The sequence below is a fragment of the Podarcis vaucheri genome (genome assembly GCF_965113315.1).
Source record: "Podarcis vaucheri genome assembly, chromosome: Z".
Lineage (NCBI taxonomy): Eukaryota > Metazoa > Chordata > Lepidosauria > Squamata > Lacertidae > Podarcis > Podarcis vaucheri.
Window position 1 is genome coordinate 5,877,266 of NC_138758.1, and position 18,034 is coordinate 5,895,299.

Sequence of the window (18,034 nt, forward strand, 5' to 3'; positions counted from 1 at the left end):
GTATTATTGCAACTGAGCAGTATAGAAATGCTGTGAACTAAATGAATAAAAACATGATGCCAAATCAGATGGCTGGTCCAGCTAGCTCAGCATTGTCAACACACTGAGTGACAATGACACTCCAAAGTTTCAGCCCTGCCTGGAGATGGTGAGGAACTGATCCCGGGACATTCTGCATGCCAAGCAGGCTCTCTCCTACAGAACTATGATCCTTAACTCATTAATTGCTTTTGCCCTGGGCACTACCATTACCTTTCCCACTGAAACTTACCAAGATGAGGTGGCAGTGAGGAGAAGGGCTGCTTCTGGGGGTCTTCATTAGGTCACAGTAGCATTACAAGGGCCAGGGCCCCTGGGAAACACAGTTTCCTAGGGCTCCTGGGACCCTAATTTCATTTCCCATGGGTCTAGGGAATGCTGTTGTGGTAATGGAAACCTCGGCCACCACTCTACTCACTGCTAGTCAATAAGGAAAGATAAGTTTGGGGCAAACAAATTGGGGGAGGCATGAAGGGTTGGGATAAGGAGGCCCCCCCATCCATCATGGTCATGCCTATATGGAGAGCAGCTTTGCTTGCTTGTTTGTTATCTATTTATTATTGCATTTATATCCCACTTTTCCCTCCAAGCAGCTCAAGGGGCACACATGGTACTCCTCCTCTCCTTCTCCTCACAACACCCCTGTCAGGCTGAGAAACAGTGACTGGCCTAAACCCACCCAGTGAGCTTCATAGGCAAGTATGGATTCGAACCCTGGTCTCCCACGTCCTGGTCTGGCACTCTAATCACACCACACCACACTAACTCTTCCAAAGTAATGCCTCAAGATGTCATTGCCATTTCCTATGAACCTGTCAGGAGAGGCAGAGAGATGAGATTCGGAGCTCAGAATATGCCTGTCCTGAGTTAGTTCATCTTAAGGAAGGCACTTGTAAGTCGAGCCCAGTAAAGCTCCACCCACCACTGACATCAAGCTATGACTGGCCGAATGTGTGAATGGGCCACTGTAAATATATAACACCACAGATATAACCTCACATCACTTAAAATGCAACACTTCTCTGTGCAAAATCATTTTCAGACATGCAGCTGCCAGACGTCCAGCAGATGGTGGTGACGTCTGGAGAAGTGATGCACTGTTGTATTTGCTGAAGCATTCCTACTAACTTTTCATACTATTTGACTTTGTTTTGATGGAGTCTGTCTGGAAATTGTCATACTATGTGCAGCCAACCCTTCAGAATGATTAGGTGCATTAGGTGCACAGCATGTTGCAGTCCACACTTTAAGGACCACAGGACTGGGTTTATTAAGGAGCATGTGCTGAGATGTTAAGAAATGTATATTTAAGGACACTGAATAATGTTCATAATGGTGATTATGTCATGCAGCAAACCGGTCTGCCCAGCATAGGAAATAATGTACAGGGGAGGGAGAGTTTATGGTGGTTAAGAGCGGTAGTCACGTAATCTGGGGAACCGGGTTCGCTTCCCCGCTCCTCCACATACAGCTGCTGGGTGACCTTGGGCCAGTCACACTTCTTTGAAGTCTCTCAGCCCCACTCACCTCACAGAGTGTTTGTTGTGGGGGAGGAAGGGAAAGGAGAATGTTAGCCGCTTTGGGACTCCTGAAGGGGAGTGAAAAGCGGGATATCAAATCCAAACTCTTCTTCTTCTGGTACTACAGTGGAACCAAAATTCTTGAAAAAGGCAAGAAGGAATGATCAACAACCCAGCCCCCTAGCAAGTCCCCAACTATATGCATTGCTTCTCACGCTATTTTAATACAGAATTTCAAAAACAGCCATGACTGGGTCCGTGCAATGAATGTTAAACAGCAAGAAATATTAATAATAATAATATTAATAATAATAATAATAATAATAATAATAATAATAATAATAATAATAATAATAATAGCAAATCAGGTCTGAAATGTCTGGTCAACACAGGGCTGACTTCAGCGGAGTTCTACTCAGAGCAGACAAATTAAAATTAACGGAGTTAATCACGTCCATAGATTTCAATGACTTTACTCTGTGTATGACGAACAGTGGGCGGGAGGAACCTAGAAGGGCATTGTTTCACCCGTGAAAACTCCGGGAAGAATCATTCTAACAACTGATACAAGGAAGAAGATAAAAAGAATACCAGACAAATTGGGGGTGGAAAAGGCTGGCCAGAAAACATCACGCGGACAGTTAGATAAATCAGCCCCACCATGCACAAGATTTTTGTTTTGTCTTTTACATACTCGGCTCTCCAGAGCAAAAGGAGCTGAGCTAGAAACAGATATCAAAAGTACGGCATGCATTGATACTGAATTGACGGGGGGTCAAATTGTACAGTTGGAACTAGAAAGGTTACAAAGGGAGGATGCATCTAAAATCAACACCCTCGTCCCGCAAGACAACTTGTTCAAGCTGTTTCGGGAACGTAGGAGTAGAGTCTCCACTCATTGTAACAATAAGGTTGTATGTTGATTTAACACGCACACTCATCTCTGTGCTGTATTCATCTTCACTGAAAAACGACACCTGGTCAAACGGTAACTTTATAATGCCCCTCCTCCCCCAAAATAGTTGTCGCCTATAATGCTCAACACCAATCTGTTTATCCGCAAACCACTTACACTAAATGAGGAGTGGGGAATGGAAGCAGATCTTGAGTCCAGGCAGAGGCTAGTAGTGGGAATACAACAGTTTAGCCACCACCAACCCACAAAGGGTTTTTGGCATAACCATGCTGTGTAGCCTGAGACGCGAACGATTTTCATTAGGCCCTAATTTGTTTGTTTTTCGAGGTATGTGCGTCTGAACCACTGGCTCCTGGTCACTCGGGTGCAGGCAGGGTCATGCACGTACAAACTGCTACAGAATCAGTAGCACACCCGGATAAAATCATAATAAAAATCCCCAGCCTGGAGATGTTTCATTTCAAGAACCAAAATTTAAAAAAGCTCCGTGAGCTCGCGCGTGCCCGTGAGCGCGCGCTGTATAATAGGAGGGATTAGAGGCTGGTGCACCAAACGTGTGTGTGTGTGTGTGTGCGTGTTAAATTTAGTAAGGTTAAATATAGCAAGTGAGATGGCAATGGACACCTTTGCACCAACCTCGTGCGCGTGGAACGGATTGTTTGGGAAGCATCGCTCGCTACTCTTCCCCACAACACACACATACACACAGAGGTAATACGCGCGCGCGCGCACTCCTCATTCCGATTTCCCCTGCTCTCTCCCAGGCCCAGCCCACGAAGAGCTTTGGTCTACCTTCCGTGCTAGTGGGGCTGTCTATGAAAGTAATCCGCTGGCGCTAACCTCTTACAGTCCTCATCTCCATTCCTGTCCCCGCCCCCCGCCCCAGCTCTATTTTGTCTCCATGGCAATTGTTATGCATTCAAAAGAAGAAGAAAAGCAATCCAGTCCCTTGCATGGGGAAAAGCTTGAAAGTCTGTGTGGGTTTGGGGAGTGGCTGAGAGGGAAGATAAGATGCAAAGCACCACATGTACTCTTTCGGACACATGCAACCTTCGGTGGACAATTTGCAAGAAGCCCCACCACCACGCCGCACCACCAGCCTTCCACCCCTGTCCCCCGCTTCTTTGCAAGAGCTGCATCTAAACGCCCAGGCCACCTGGCCTGAAAGGGGCTATGACCATAATATCCTATTGTTTCCTCTCCAGTGTGGGCTGGAATAACCCACACGGACGGATGTGCTAGTAGATGGGCTCCAACACCAGGTAGTTAAACGGCCTCTTTTGCATAGAGTTGCCGGGGGGAGGGGGCGGCGGTGCCAGAAAGGACACGAGGGGTGGTGGTACCCCATGTCTCTCCTCCATCTGTGGCACCTCTGAAGATCCCTGGGAATGTTGCAGGGTTCTTTGGCAGGGGCGAAGTAACAAGGCGAGAGAGACGCGTGTGAAGACTTCTGACTTTTGCCAAGCACCGCATGAGTGAGCATCGCCGGCTATGTTCGCAGCTACTACCCACCCCAGGAGGAGGGGGGAATGGCACGTTTCCCTTGCGCGCATACGCGCAAACACACACACACCACACGCCCCACATATATCAGGCTACAGCCCCAGCCCCAATTGCTACCACCAAGATGATAATTATAAAGAAATAAAGGAGGATGTACTATGCGCGGTTGATATTCCCACACTTCCTGGTGCCTCTAGATCTGTTGCAGAACACGGGAGCCGGCGAGGCACATGCTTCCTCTCCCCGCGGCGCTCGCACACAAAGGAAGGCACCCCAACTGTCAGCGCCAAGGAAGACACTGCAGCATTAGAAAAGGTCTACCTCCACCCCCAAATGTGATTTTCCCGCCCTTCACAATGCTGGAAAGAGGGAGGTAGAAGAGGACCTGTCAAACCCAAACACCTTGGGAAGCCAGCCCCCACCCACCCAGGCAAAATAAAATAAAATAATGCCTTAAAGCAGGTGAACTGGGGGAGATAGGAAAGAGGCTTCCGTTGTCCCCATTTATTCTCCCCCTCCCGTTCTTTCTTCCCAGAGCTCAGTACGGAAAGGGAAAGGCAGAAAGAGAGACAAAGGAAATTCTGGAGAGGAGGGGGGTGTATAGACAAAGGAGTGTTGCGCGGGGTGGGGGGCTGTGGAGAATGCAGGAGGAAGAGGAGGAGAAGGGGTCGGCAAAACACACAGAGAGAGACACACGCACACACGCACACACCTGGCCGGGGCCCTTACCTTTAGATGCATCTTTCTCTTCCTTTGACTTGATCACCTTCCCGCTCATAGATCCCAGTTTGGTTGTAAAATCCCCCCAAGAGACCTCGTGTGGACAATCCGACTGGACTTCCAGGAAATGCAGGCAGTGGATGGAGATATGTGGACGGAGCGATGAGAGCGCCTTCTTTTCCCCCCACCTTTCTTTTGTGGGTAAACGAAGAGGGGGTTGGAGAGAGGAGGGAAATCCTAAAAGCAAAATGTATTTTTCTTTAAAAATAATAAATAAAAAAGGAAGGGACGGGGGGGAGAAGAGAAGGGGAAGAGGGGAAGAAAGGAAGAATCAGGACGAAATCTTGATGGCTCCTCGTGCTTTTTCCTGGTGCAGGAGGGTTCTTAAAGCCCACCACCACTGCCAAAGACTGTATTGAACCTGCTGGCTGGTGCTGTCTCTCTCCCCCCTCCTGCCTAGTACAGGAGAAAGGGGGGCAGTGAAAGCGAGGGGGGTCCCCTGGACATCCGCAGGATTCTCCCTCGCCTCGGCTGGGAGGTTTGCAAGAGACAAAAGCAGTTTGCTGCCTCTCTCTCCCCCGCCAGAGATTCCCTCTCCTCCTTCCACCTTTCCCAGGCAGCAGGAGAGGAGGAGGAGGGGACCACCACTCCTAATAGCTCCAGCCCACCCCCACCCCCCACCCCCCAGATGCTACTGGCAGGCAGAGAATTACACACACCTCTCTTCTTCTCCCCACTCAAGCAAAGGGCGGTGGGGTTGCCGCTTGGGGGAGGGAGCGTGCAGTCTCCCTGCCTCCCCCCGCTCCTACACACACGTTTCTTGTAAAAGTCTAGGGAGGTGTTGGAAGAAACGAAGGGGGGGTCACTACACTGCAGAGAGGGGCGTGGATAAAACTTGCAGGGTTTCTTTAAAACACAGGAGAGTCGCTCAACAAATTGTATGTTCAGGTAGGGAGAATAGCTATGGGCAAAGCTGTTCCCCAGGTGGAGAGAGAGGCGCTACCTGTTGGGTCTGGAGTGAAAGAGGGATGGGCGGGGGCTGCTTCTGCATGGTCAAAAAAGAAAGGAGAGCGAATGCGTAATAAAAGAGGGTTTCGAATTTGCATGAAATTTGCATATGAAATTTGCATAGCAACGCAATGCTCCTCCATGGAGAAGCCTATGACCTGTGTGCCTGCTCTCCAGGTTCTGAATGTGGAGGAGCAACTTCCGAGGGCTGCCTTGCCCTCCCTTCTTGATCTTTAAGGCAGACTTCAACCCAGCATCTCTTCCAACCAAGGACACCCTCCAATAAAGGGCTGGCCTCTAAGAGAGGGTTGGCCTCTGTTAGGGAAGGCAGAATTTTACTTCCCTGGGACAGCGGAAGTAAAGAATCTAAGACAGCAATCCTATTGGGCATGCTGGACCGGTGGTAAGTCCCATTACACACCATGGAGCTTACTTCCAAATAGACATGCCTAGGATCATGCTGTTATTTCACAGTGGGTGAAAAGGGCAAAATACCACACCACCTGCACCCAGCTGCTTAGCTCAATATCTGGAAGGCATTAATGCCTTTAATTTTCAGCTGCAACCACCCTGTGTGGATTTAAGCATTCACTAAACCAGAGGGCAGATTTACACCAAGGGAAGGAGGAAGAAACTCTAGGACCACTTTTTTGAATGGGGCTTTGATGAGACCCAAGCTGGAATTGTGGACCTTCACCGCTTCCTTTTTACCCATCCCCTTTCACCTTCATCAAGTTTTCATCTTACAGCTGAAGAAAATGCAAACAGCTCCAGGTTTTGGGGCTGCTCAGGCAAGACACCCTCCATGGGACCCCCCTTCCGCAGTGAGGTTCCCACTTCACTTCCATTGTTGCCATCCACTGCCCCTCCTCTTCCTCACCATTGCAGCCTCCTGCTTGCTTGCCAGTTAGAGAGCCAGTGAGCAAGAGGGCTGTGACATCTCTGGCATCTCAACATCACTGCTCCTGTTACCTGGGCAAGAGCAAGAGCAAGAGGAGGGTGAAGCAAGGAGGCTGCAATGGTGAAGAGGAGGCCCAGTCCCAGGAGGCTCTTGTTAGCAGCCCCCAGGAAATGCCTGGCTGTGCTGACTCTTGATGTCATGCAGCCCCTGAAGCCAACAGAATCAAAGCTGAACAGAGGAGTTGGAAAGGTCCACCAAGGCAAGAACCATGAGGATAAGTATCCACAACAATTGTTCTCCCACTGCTTGTGAATTCTTCTTCCTAATTAAGAGGGGGGGGGATAGTGTTTGCCATCCTTTCTCCCACAGGTAAGTCCCCATCCAACAGAATGGTAGGACTTGCCAAGTCACCTGGTGAAAAGAATCATAGAATCATAGAGTTGGAATAGACCACAAGGGCCATCGAGTCCAACCCCCTGCCAAGCAGGAAACACCATCAGAGCACTCCTGACATATGGTTGTCAAGCCTCTGCTTAAAGACCTCCAAAGAAGGAGACTCCACCACACTCCTTGGCAGCAAATTCCACTGTCGAACAGCTCTTACTGTCAGGAAGTTCTTCCTACTGTTTATGTGGAATCTTCTTTCTTGTAGTTTGGATCCATTGCTCCGTGTCCGCTTCTCTGGAGCAGCAGAAAACAACATTTCTCCCTCCTCCATATGACATTGCTCCGTGTCCGGAGCAATATTTGAACATGGCTATCATATCACTACTTAACCTCCTCTTCTCCAGGCTAAACATGCCCAGCTCCCTTAGCCGTTCCTCATAAGGCATCGTTTCCAGACCTTTGACCATTTTGGTTGCCCTCCTCTGGACACGTTCCAGTTTGTTAGTGTCCTTCTTGAACTGTGGTGCCCAGAACTGGACACAGTACTCCAGGTGAGGTCTGACCAGAGCAGAATACAGTGGCACTATTACTTCCCTTGATCTAGATGCTATACTCCTATTGATGCAGCCCAGAATTGCATTGGCTTTTTTAGCTGCCGCGTCACACTGTTGGCTCATGTCAAGTTTGTGGTCAACCAAGACTCCTAGATCCTTTTCACATGTACTGCTCTCAAGCCAGGTGTCACCCATCTTGTATTTATGCCTCTCATTTTTTCCCCCAAGTGCAATACTTTACATTTCTCCCTGTTAAAGTTCATCTTGTTTGTTTTGACCCAGTTCTCTAATCTGTCAAGGTCGTTTTGAAGTGTGATCCTGTCCTCTGGGGTGTTAGCCACCCCTCCCAGTTTGGTGTCATCTGCAAATTTGATCAGGATGCCCTTGAGTCCATCATCCAAGTCGTTGCTAAAAATGTTGACTAAGACCAGGTCCAAGACAGAACCCTGTGGCACCCCACTAGTCACTCTTCTCCAGGATGAAGAGGAACCATTGATGAGCACCCTTTGGGTTCGGTCAGTCAGCCAGTTACAAATCCACTGAGTGGTAGCATAGTCAAGACCGCATTTTACCAGCTTCTTTACAAGAATATCATGGGGCACCTTGTCAAATGCCTTGCTGAAATCAAGGTAGGCTACATCCACTGCGTTCCCTTCATCTACCAGGCTTGTAATTCTGTCAAAAAACGAGATCAGGTTAATCTGACATGACTTATTTTTCAGAAATCCATGCTGACTATTGGTGATCACAGCATTCCTTTCTAGGTGCTCACAGACTGTTTGCTTAATGATCTGCTTGAGAATCTTCCCTGGTATTGATGTCAGACTGACTGGGCGGTAATTATTTGGGTCCTCTCTTTTCCCCTTTATGAAAATAGGGACAACATTTGCCCTCCTCCAGTCTGCCGGGACTTCGCCTGTTCTCCAGGAATTCTCAAAGATGACTGCCAGTGGTTCTGAGATCACATCTGCCAGTTCTTTTAATACTCTTGGATGCAGTTCGTCTGGCCCTGGAGACTTGAATACATCTAAACTAGCCAAGTATTCTTGTACTATCTCCTTAGTTATTCTGGGCTGTGTTTCCTCTGCTGAATCATTTGCTCCAAATTCTTCAGGTCGGGCATTGTTTTCTTTATTGGAGGATACTGAGGCAAAGAAGGCATTGAGGAGTTCAGCCCTTTCTGTGTCCCCTGTTTGCATTTCACCAACTTCTCCTCTGAGTGACCCCACTGTTTCTTTGTTCTTCCTTTTGCTACGAACATACCCATAAAAGCCTTTTTTGTTGCTTTTAACCTCTCTAGCAAGCCTGAGTTCATTCTGTGCTTTAGCTTTTCTGACTTTGTGTCTACATGTGCTAGCTATTTGTTTGAATTCCTCTTTGGTGGTTTCCCCCCTTTTTTATTTTTTGTACACATCCTTTTTTAATCTTAACTCAGTTAAAAGTTCTTTAGATAGCCACCCTGGCTTCTTTAGGCACCTTTCATGTTTCCGTCTCATTGGTATTGCCTGAAGTTGTGCTTTTACTATCTCTCCTTTAACAAACTCCCAGCCATCATGAACTCCCTTTCCTTTTAGTATTACTGTCCATGGGATCTCACCCAGCACTTCCCTAAGTTTTATGAAGTCAGCTTTCTTAAAGTCAAGAAATTGAGTCCTAGTATGCTTGGCTGCTCCTTTCCGCTGTATAGTAAACTTCAGAAGAGCATGATCACTCACGCCTAATGATCCTTCCACTTCTACCCCACTAACCAGGTCATCAACATTGGTTAGGACTAGATCTAAAATGGCTGTTCCTCTTGTTGCTTCTCCCACTATCTGGACAATGAAGTTGTCTGCAAGGCCAGTGAGGAATCTGTTTGACCTTATGCTCTTGGCTGAGTTTGACATCCAACAAATATCCAGGTAATTGAAGTCCCCCATTACTACTATCTCCCTTCCTTTTGCATGCTTGGTCATCTGTAATCCATAGGTTATGTATTGTCCACGCCTTCAGCCGTAAACAAATTATGAAAAATCTGGATTTTAAAATTCTTTAAGTGGTACGTGTGTGTGTGTGTGTGTGTGTGTGTGTGTGACTTTGATGAGTTGAGGAAGTTCTCCAATCCTGGACACACATCTTGGTGTTCAGCCATAATGAATGGCTTCCAAAGGTAACATCATCTTCATCTTAAATGCCAAATAACTCCCCAAGAAGGATGTTGAGCATTTTCTTAAAGAGGAAAAGAAAAGTGATGATTACCTTTGGTGTCACTGAACGTGCATTTTGGAGGAGGGAGAGCTGCACCCTCCACTCAAAGTCTTGCATTGCAAAACTTAAAATGCAAATTTTGACTGGATTTGAATGCATGCTGAGCTTCTCTTGGCTGATATTCTGGAGTCAGTCAATAAATCACTTTATGCCTAAAACAGCAATCTTCCATTAATCCCAGGGGTGTGAAAGCTTTTTTTCAAACTGAGGGCCACATTCCTCTCCAGGTGACCTTCTGGGGGCCATATGCCAGTGACAAGTGGGGATGGATGCAAAAGTGGGCAGGGCAACTAATGTGAATTATACCTTTGTTCAGTAGGCTGCTTTCTGCCCATGCTCACACAATCCTTTCTACCTTCCATGCAGGCAAGCAAAAGGCATGATCAGAGTTCAAGGACACAGTCTAGCCTGGCAAAAGCACTTGGGATGAAAAGCAAGACCAGAGAGTGGATTGCAGAGATGAGGGGTGACTTGGGGCAAGTTTGAAGGGCCAGAAAGAGAGACTCTGCAGGCCTGAGGTTCCCCATTCTCAATCTACTCTGATGCCCCACTCCAATAATGGGGATGTGTCCTACTTTGCAGAATGCAATCCTCTATTTTATGGACTGTCCAGTCCAAGTTTGGTTTAAGGATAATGGATCATAAGAAGGGAGAGCAGCTGGATCCATTAAGTTGCCCATTCACAGTCAGCACCTAGGACAGCAGACAATGTCTGCTTATGTGGGTTGATCCACACAATTATATGATAGATAAGTAGGTGCGGGGGTTTAGTTAATCAGCTGGAACTCACTGCAACACAATTCCAGCACCTCTCAGTTGGGCACCATTGCCATTATAAGAGAACAAGGGAGACGTTCATGGTGAGTTCTGACACCTCTTTTTCTAGAAATATAGTACTGTAGGTAGGTAGGTAGGATCATAGAATTGCAGAGTTGGTAGGTGCCACAAGGGTCATCTAGTCCAACCCATCGTAAGGCAGGAATCTTGCACCCAATGTGGGCCTTGAACCCACAACCCTGAGATTAAGGGGTCTACCAGTTGAGCTACCTGATAGATGACAGCTGCCTTGTTATCTGATGGAAGCAATCTTTATGCATACATGTATGCCTACATTTCACACAGTGAAACAATGAGGAGGTTGAAGAGGAGGGAATAACACTTTTTAATGGTTTGTCTTTACATGTTGCCCTAAAGAGAGGCCATCCCTCCTGCAGAAGACTGAAGGGAGAAGACCTCATCTGAAATGGCATCTAATGTCTCCAGCTACTTATACTAAGAATAATCACCTTTTATGTTAAACGGTGTCACCTGATTAACTGGAGGTGTCTTATTAATTGATGCAAACTTCAAAAGAAGAAGATTAAAACAGATTGAAAATTGCAGCCTTAGAGAGGGAACGATGTGGATTGCTACTAGAGGACACTAGGAATGCTCCAAACTCATGCAATTCATATCTCAATAGTTCTTTTGAAGGTTTCCCAGCTTGAGTTTTAAGAATGCTTATCAGAAATTATACACATGCCTCAGATTTTTGCATCAGTGGAGAAGGGTTGTAAGTAGTGGCCCCTCAAAAGAGGTAACCGCACAAGAACACAGTGGCGTAGCGTGGGTTGTCAGCACCCGGGGCAAGGCAAGTAATTTGCGCCCCCTAACCCGTGGATTTGCACCCCCTAACCCTAACCCCCAGATGTTGCGCCCGGTGCGGCCAGCCCCCCCCTGCACCCCCCACGCTACGCCACTGCAAGAACATAAGGAGAGCCCTGCTGGATCAGGCCAGTGGCTCATCTAGTCCAGCATCCTGTTCTCACAGTGGCCAACCAGATGCCCCCATGGGAAGCCCAAAAGCAGGATCTGAACACAAAACCAACTCTCTCCTCCTGTGGTTTCCAGCAGTATTCAGAAGCATTGCTTCCTCTGGCCATGGCTGCAAGGTCAAGCCCAGCAGCTCACCTCATCCAGCGTCCTGTTCTCACAGCAGACCTGATGCCTATTTTAAGCCCGCAAGCAAGACTTGAGTGGAACTGTAGCTCTCCTACACTGACCTGCACTGCTAGTTGAATGTAGCCCACTCAATGAGCCCTGCACTCTGCCAGACACAAGAGGCACCACATGTGGTTGGTGAATTGTTTCATGGGTCACAGGCTTTGCAGGCAAGAGCTAGAATCAGATCTAATTAATGGCTGGCTACATGTGCATAGGATATATGCTCGCACTACCCAACCCTTCCTGCTCTGTCCCTTCCCAGCCTTTCAGGAAGCACCAGCATTTTAAGAGTGTTGGATAATGATAAGGAGGTGTGGATGTTCCCAGCTGATGTCATCCATCTCCTGGCCAATCACAATCAATGGGGTCTTTCTGCTTCATTGCCCCATTTGCTGTATGAAAGTCAGAACCCCCAATAGTCTGACCCAGGCACAATGTCACAGACAGAATTTAATGAGCAGGAAACATTTGCCTTCTGGAGCTGTCTGGAGCTAGGCAGCAATTAATTCATAGACCACAGCAGAGCTGCATAAGATGTCAGCCACCACAAGCCCTTTCAGTCTGCTTGCTTTTTTCTTTTCTTCTTTTCTTTTTAAAATATTTAGCACTCCCAGAACATTTCCATATCTGGAGCATGGTTTTCTGCAGATCACAAAGGCACATATTTTGGTATGGTTTTATTAAGGGTCTAATTCCAGGAATGGTTGGATACAGCCACCTCGGTCTGGTCAATGCCTGGATAGGAGATCACCTGGGATCCCAGTGGAGCACTACTTTGAGTTCCATAATGTTAGAAAGTTGAGATATGAATATCATAGTCTTATATTCCAATACTTATCTCAGGTCTCCCCATATCAGTCCTTCTGTAGCCAAAAGGGCATTTGCCAATGCACAATAGACTGTAAGAAGAGCCATACTGGATCAGGCCAAAAGGGGACCCATCTGGTCTAGCACCCTCTTCTCACAGTGGCCAAGAGATGCCCATGAAAAGCCCAGAAGCAGGACTCTCCACACTTGTAATCCTCAGCAACTGGTATTCATTCACCCATTCCAACAGTGAAGGTGGAATATACGGATTATGGCTAGCAGCCATGGAGAGCCTTCTCCTCCATGGATTTGTCTAATTCTCTTTTAAAGCTACCCAGGTTGGTGGCCATCACTGTCTCTTGCTGTGTGGTACAACAATGCGCTATGTGAAGAAGGCCTTCCTTTTGTCTGTTGTGAATCTTCCAACATTCCTCTTCACTGGATGGCTCTATGTTCTAGTGCAATGAGAGAAGGAGAAAAAAACTTTTCTCTACCCACTTTCACCATACCATGCGTTCTATTATACATTTATTTAATGTCTCCCTTACTCAAGGTGTAAGAAGGCTTGGTGAAACCCTTAAGTTAGCAGAAACACAGAAAATCTTTAGAAGGCAACTCCAAAACAGCCGAATGGGAACTGAGCATGCTCTATGGCCACAGAGTAGGACAGTGGGTAGAACATCATCTCATGGGCCATGGGTTCGAGTCCTATGTTGGGCAAAAGATTCCTGCATTGCAGAGGGTTGGACCAGATGACCCTTGTGGTCACTTTTAATTCTACATTCCTGTGATTCTATGAAGTAGGGTTGACCTCTTTATCCAGGACATGCCCTCTTTTTCATGGATATGTAAAAAGGTCATCATAAAGATCCATAGTTAAAAGCAGACATCAGCAAATGTATCCTCTCTTTTTTGCTCTTTAAAATACAGTAACCCTACACTGGCCACTGTGGGGCAGGGGACATGGAAAACTGGAAAAAAAGCAGATCAGAGGAGCTAGAATCATAAACAGCAAAACTTTGCACTGCAACATTCTTTTGCAGCCCTCACTTGTCACCCTGAATTGGAGAAGAGCCATTGTACTCAGTACAATAACAAAGAGAGACAGAGTTTATAACACATATTTTAGTGCCAAATAGTCTTTCAATCATTAACACAGCCACTTTTAGATGTCTAAATCTAGGGTGGGGAATAGGTGTTTTTTCTTCCTGTTACTGAAAGCCTGTGGAACCAAGCAAAGTTGGACCAGGAGGTGAGAGCCAGGAATGATGAAATGGTGTGAGCATCAGACAAGAGCAAGAGATAGGACACTGGATCAAATCTCTGCTCAGCTAGGAAGCTTACTGGGTGACCTTGGGCTAATGACTCCTTCTCAGCTTCACCTACATTGAAAGGTTGTTAGGGGAGGATAAAATTGAGAGGGTGGGCAGGGTTAGGCTGAGCTCCTGCCCTGCAGGGAAGGGCAGGTTTCAATAGCAAGAAATGAGAGTAAATAATAAAAACAACAAATATAATTTTTTATAATAAAAAAAATACCCAGAACAAACTTAGTTGGGCTCTAAGGTGCTACTGGAAATTTTATTTATTTTATTTTTTATTTCAACTGTGTCAGACCAACATGGCTACCTACCTGAACAAATAAAATTGTGTTTTCTGTTTGGGACACCTTGATAGGAATCAGAATGACACTCTTTACAGGTGGTGGCAAAGATGGCACATTGTGCTTCAGAGAGTGCTAGCTGATTGCTCTCAACAGCTATTTCTTTCTCTCCTGAAAGCTGACATGCTTCTCCACACACACTTCCGACAACAAACTCGGCTAAGGATGATGTGATATCAGAACATGCTTTATACTAAGCCAGGCTTCTGGTCCAGCAAACTTAGTATTGTCCACACAGCAGGCAACTGTTCTTCAGGGTTTCAGGTAGGAATATTTCCAGCCCTACCTGGAGATGACGGGGATTGAATCTGAGACCTTCTGCATACAAAGCAGATGGTCTACCACCAGGGGTTGGCAACATAAGGCCCATGGGCCACAAGCAGCCCAGGGGGGTCATTTAACTGGCCCATGAGCTGCCCCCAAACCAAACTGCCCACTCGTCGAGTCCCAGTGTGCTGCGCTAAACTGGCACAGTGTAGTGCGGGGAGTCGCTTCAGCAGCACTGGAAATCACGTCTGTGCAGACGCAGACACTGGAAATCGCAAGCATGCACGCTCACGCACATGAGCAATCTGGCCCATGGAGGGATCTTTGCTTGAGTGAATCAGCCCAGGCGAGGTAAACCTTGCCAACCCCTGCTCTGCCACTAATGTGTGGCTGAAGGAGCAGTGGTTCAGGGTTGAAGATCCATTGCTATTACTGCAGCAGGGTCCCAGCAGACTTTCTGGCTCCAATTTCCTTCAGCCACTCAATTAGCAGGAAAGTGAGTTTTTTAGCCTCTGGAAATAAATCTTCTCACCCTTTGAGCTGATTGGAACCAATTTGAGCTGATTGGAGGGGAGGAGTTTTTATTTTTGTTTTTGCTCTTGTTCTTGTTTTTATGTAGTTTGTGTTCTTGTTTTGTATTTCTGTGTTGTTAACTGCCCTGTGATCTTCAGATGAAGGATGGTATGCATGTTTAATAAATCATCATCATCATCATCAAGGAGGTGATTTAGCCTCTTATTGGCTCCTAGGGTCACTCTGGAGAAGGTGCCCAGGAAGAACACAGAGCACAGATTGTTCTGTGTGCTCCAAAGCACACAGGAACAGTGAAAACACCAGGTGCTTCAGTTTCAGGAGAGTGGCTGCAAGTTCTGCCATGTACAATAGGACTTCAAGAAAAACATGACTTACACCACTCTGAAAGAATATATCAGAACACTTCCAAAGTGTCCATTCTACTGCAGAGAAAAGAGTAGCAACATGTGGACATCTGTACTGGTGACTGCAATGCATTCCTAATTATAATATTATTGCCTAATATTAAAGGGTTGCATAATCTTAGAAGGGTGTGTTGTGTGGCTGTGACTACCCTGCACTTCTGAATTTTCCATGCATGGTGTCATGGTAGTCAGGAATGGATTCATCTTACATTTTACAGAAATTCTACAAACCACTGCAAAAAGGGGATCAGGGACTAAATCTCCCCATCACGCCTACATTTTCCATCCCAACCCTTTCCGCTGTTATTCCATGATTCAAGTGAAGCCATCTCCAATTCAGGATTGCATTTCATTTGCTGCTGGAGAAGGCAGGGTTGTTGACAAACACAAGGAGTCTGGAAGACTAGGGAGTCTCCAGTAAGAGAGTCATGGAACAAAGACGGTTAAAAGTTACAGCACAAACAGAAGTGTTTTCTTTGAGGGGCAGGGAGGCAAAGATTTGTCACTCCAAGCCCAGGATATCTTACCCCATTGCCCTCCCCTTTTAAGAAAGCTTTAAAAAAATACTTTGCATAAAAGGGCACCAGGGCAAAATGATGGTGTGAGACTTCAGCTGCCCATCATCTTAACTTCTCCAGAGAATCTATATTTGTAAATTAGCATTTGAAAATCTGGTGAAAACCTGTGTCATGAGCCAGTGTCCCACATCCTTTATGTACCTAGCAATGCAACCCAAACATGATCAGGTGGTTGGGAAACCTCCTCCAGAAGGAAAGTTTGAAAGCATTTGAATAACTTTTTATTTTACTTGGAGTGGCGAGCAGCATAGCACCACAGGAAGCTGCCTCATGCTGCCTCAGACCCTTGGTATTGTCTACACTGACTGGCAGCAGCTCTCCAGGGTTTCAGGCAGGGTTTCTCCCATCCATTGCTGGAGATGTTGGAGACTGATGCTGTGACCTTCTGCGGGTAAAGCAGATGCTCTACTTCAGCAATGAGGGACAGGACAGCACTGAAAGAGCTTCTCGGTGGATGTGGAGAAAATGGCTATGCTACAAGGACTTCCCCCCTCTGTCTCTCAAATCGTCAAGAACTTAGGATCTGTCAAAACTGGTATAAAGGGCTGGTGATTCAAGTCAGACAAAGAAAAGACTTCTTCACCTGTACAGTTATTGAAATTCAAGGCAGAGATGGCCACTAGCTTAGAGGGAATTTTGGGCAGTCTTTGCCAACTTGGCATCCTCCCGGTGCTTTGGGCTACAATTCCCATCAGCCTCCACCAGCACTGGTTGGCAAAGATTGATTCTGGGGGAAAACACAGAGGAGGAAGAGAGATTGGACACAAGCTGCGAGAGTTAAATGGACCCTCCATATTTACAAGCAGTATATCCCGAATGCTGCTTCCCAAATGGGCAACAGCAGGAGAGGGATATTCACCACTACCCACTCCTTGCTGGCTTCCCAAGGCCACAATAGAAATAAGGATCTGGTCAGACCCAACCAGACTATCCTTATCCTCTTTGTAATTCCAGTTAAACCATAAGGGAATTATGCGAGGGGGAGATGGGAGCTTGTAAAGAACCTATACAAACAGTGCAAAAACCAACGATACTTTTTAATGTTCTTCCCTGGATGCACCAGCTTTTTATTTTCTTTCAAAGTTGGATCCAGTTCACCCAAACAACGCTCCCCTCCCCACCATCACTGTGTCACCTACCTTAATCCGAGAAAGGACCGTGAGCTGTGTGCCTTAGAAGCTATTCCTGGCCAAGAGTTCCAGCGCTCTACAGAAGTAAAAATCCTGAATTAATCCTATGCGTTTAGCATGTGCTTAAAAAATCCCCAAGAACAATGGCACAAAAACAAAACAAAACACAAATCTCTGTCTTAAAAAAACAACACAACTCCTTCTCCTAGTTTCCCAAGGCCTTGGGAAAACACTCCAGAGGAACAACCCTCTGAACCTGGTAGACCGTGGGGAGGGGGAGGTTGACAGAAGAACAACCCATGCAGTAAAAAGGGTCAGAGGCCTGCCATGCCCAGCCAAAGAAGCGGCAAGTCACAGGGTTTCTCCAGCAGCTATTTTTAGTGAAACAGAATTCCTCAGGTTGTTTTGACTTCCCAAGTTGCTCTCCTCTAAGTGCTGGAGAAGGCAGCTGTGCACCAGATCACCTTACAGCATGGAGGATCTCTTTCAGAGCCAAAGTTGGACAGGAGAGGCCCCAGGAAGAGACGAGTGGTCAGGGGTGCTGTCAAGAAAGGGCATTAGGGCAGCAGTCCATGGCTCCCCTCGGAGGAGGGCCAACAAAAGCGCTGGTTTGCCACATTTTGAACACATGCCCACCACAGTGATGCATACGTATGTACACACAGAGAGTGTTCAATTTCTTAAAGCACACCACAACGAATGAAGGGACGCACTCAGCTGCATGCCTTGAGGTTGACCAGCTGTAGTGATACCTCTGGTTAAGATCTTAATTTGTTGTGGAGGTCTTAACCTGAAACTGTTCTTAACCTGAAGCACCACTTTAGCTAATGGGGCCTCCCGCTGCCGCAGCGCGATTTCTGTTCTCATCCTGAAGCA

The 18,034-nt window shown here is 46.8% G+C and overlaps 1 protein-coding gene across 5 annotated transcripts in view; it reads right to left on the bottom strand.

The window, feature by feature from the left end:
• FGF13 (fibroblast growth factor 13) overlaps positions 1-17,485 on the bottom strand; it is a 249,487-nt gene extending 232,002 nt beyond the window's left edge. The window contains exons 1-2 of one of the 5 annotated variants that reach the window (XM_082207310.1): positions 17,168-17,485; positions 4,708-4,935 (exon numbers count right to left, since the gene is read on the bottom strand). In XM_082207310.1, the coding sequence (XP_082063436.1) occupies positions 4,708-4,756 (49 nt within the window). In that variant the 5' untranslated portion in view covers positions 4,757-4,935; positions 17,168-17,485. Of the gene's footprint in view, positions 1-4,707; positions 4,936-5,417; positions 5,513-17,167 lie in introns of those variants that run through there. The other 4 variants (XM_082207312.1, XM_082207315.1, XM_082207311.1 and 1 more) reach the window with 4 other exon arrangements.
• Positions 17,486-18,034: the final 549 nt, after the last annotated feature.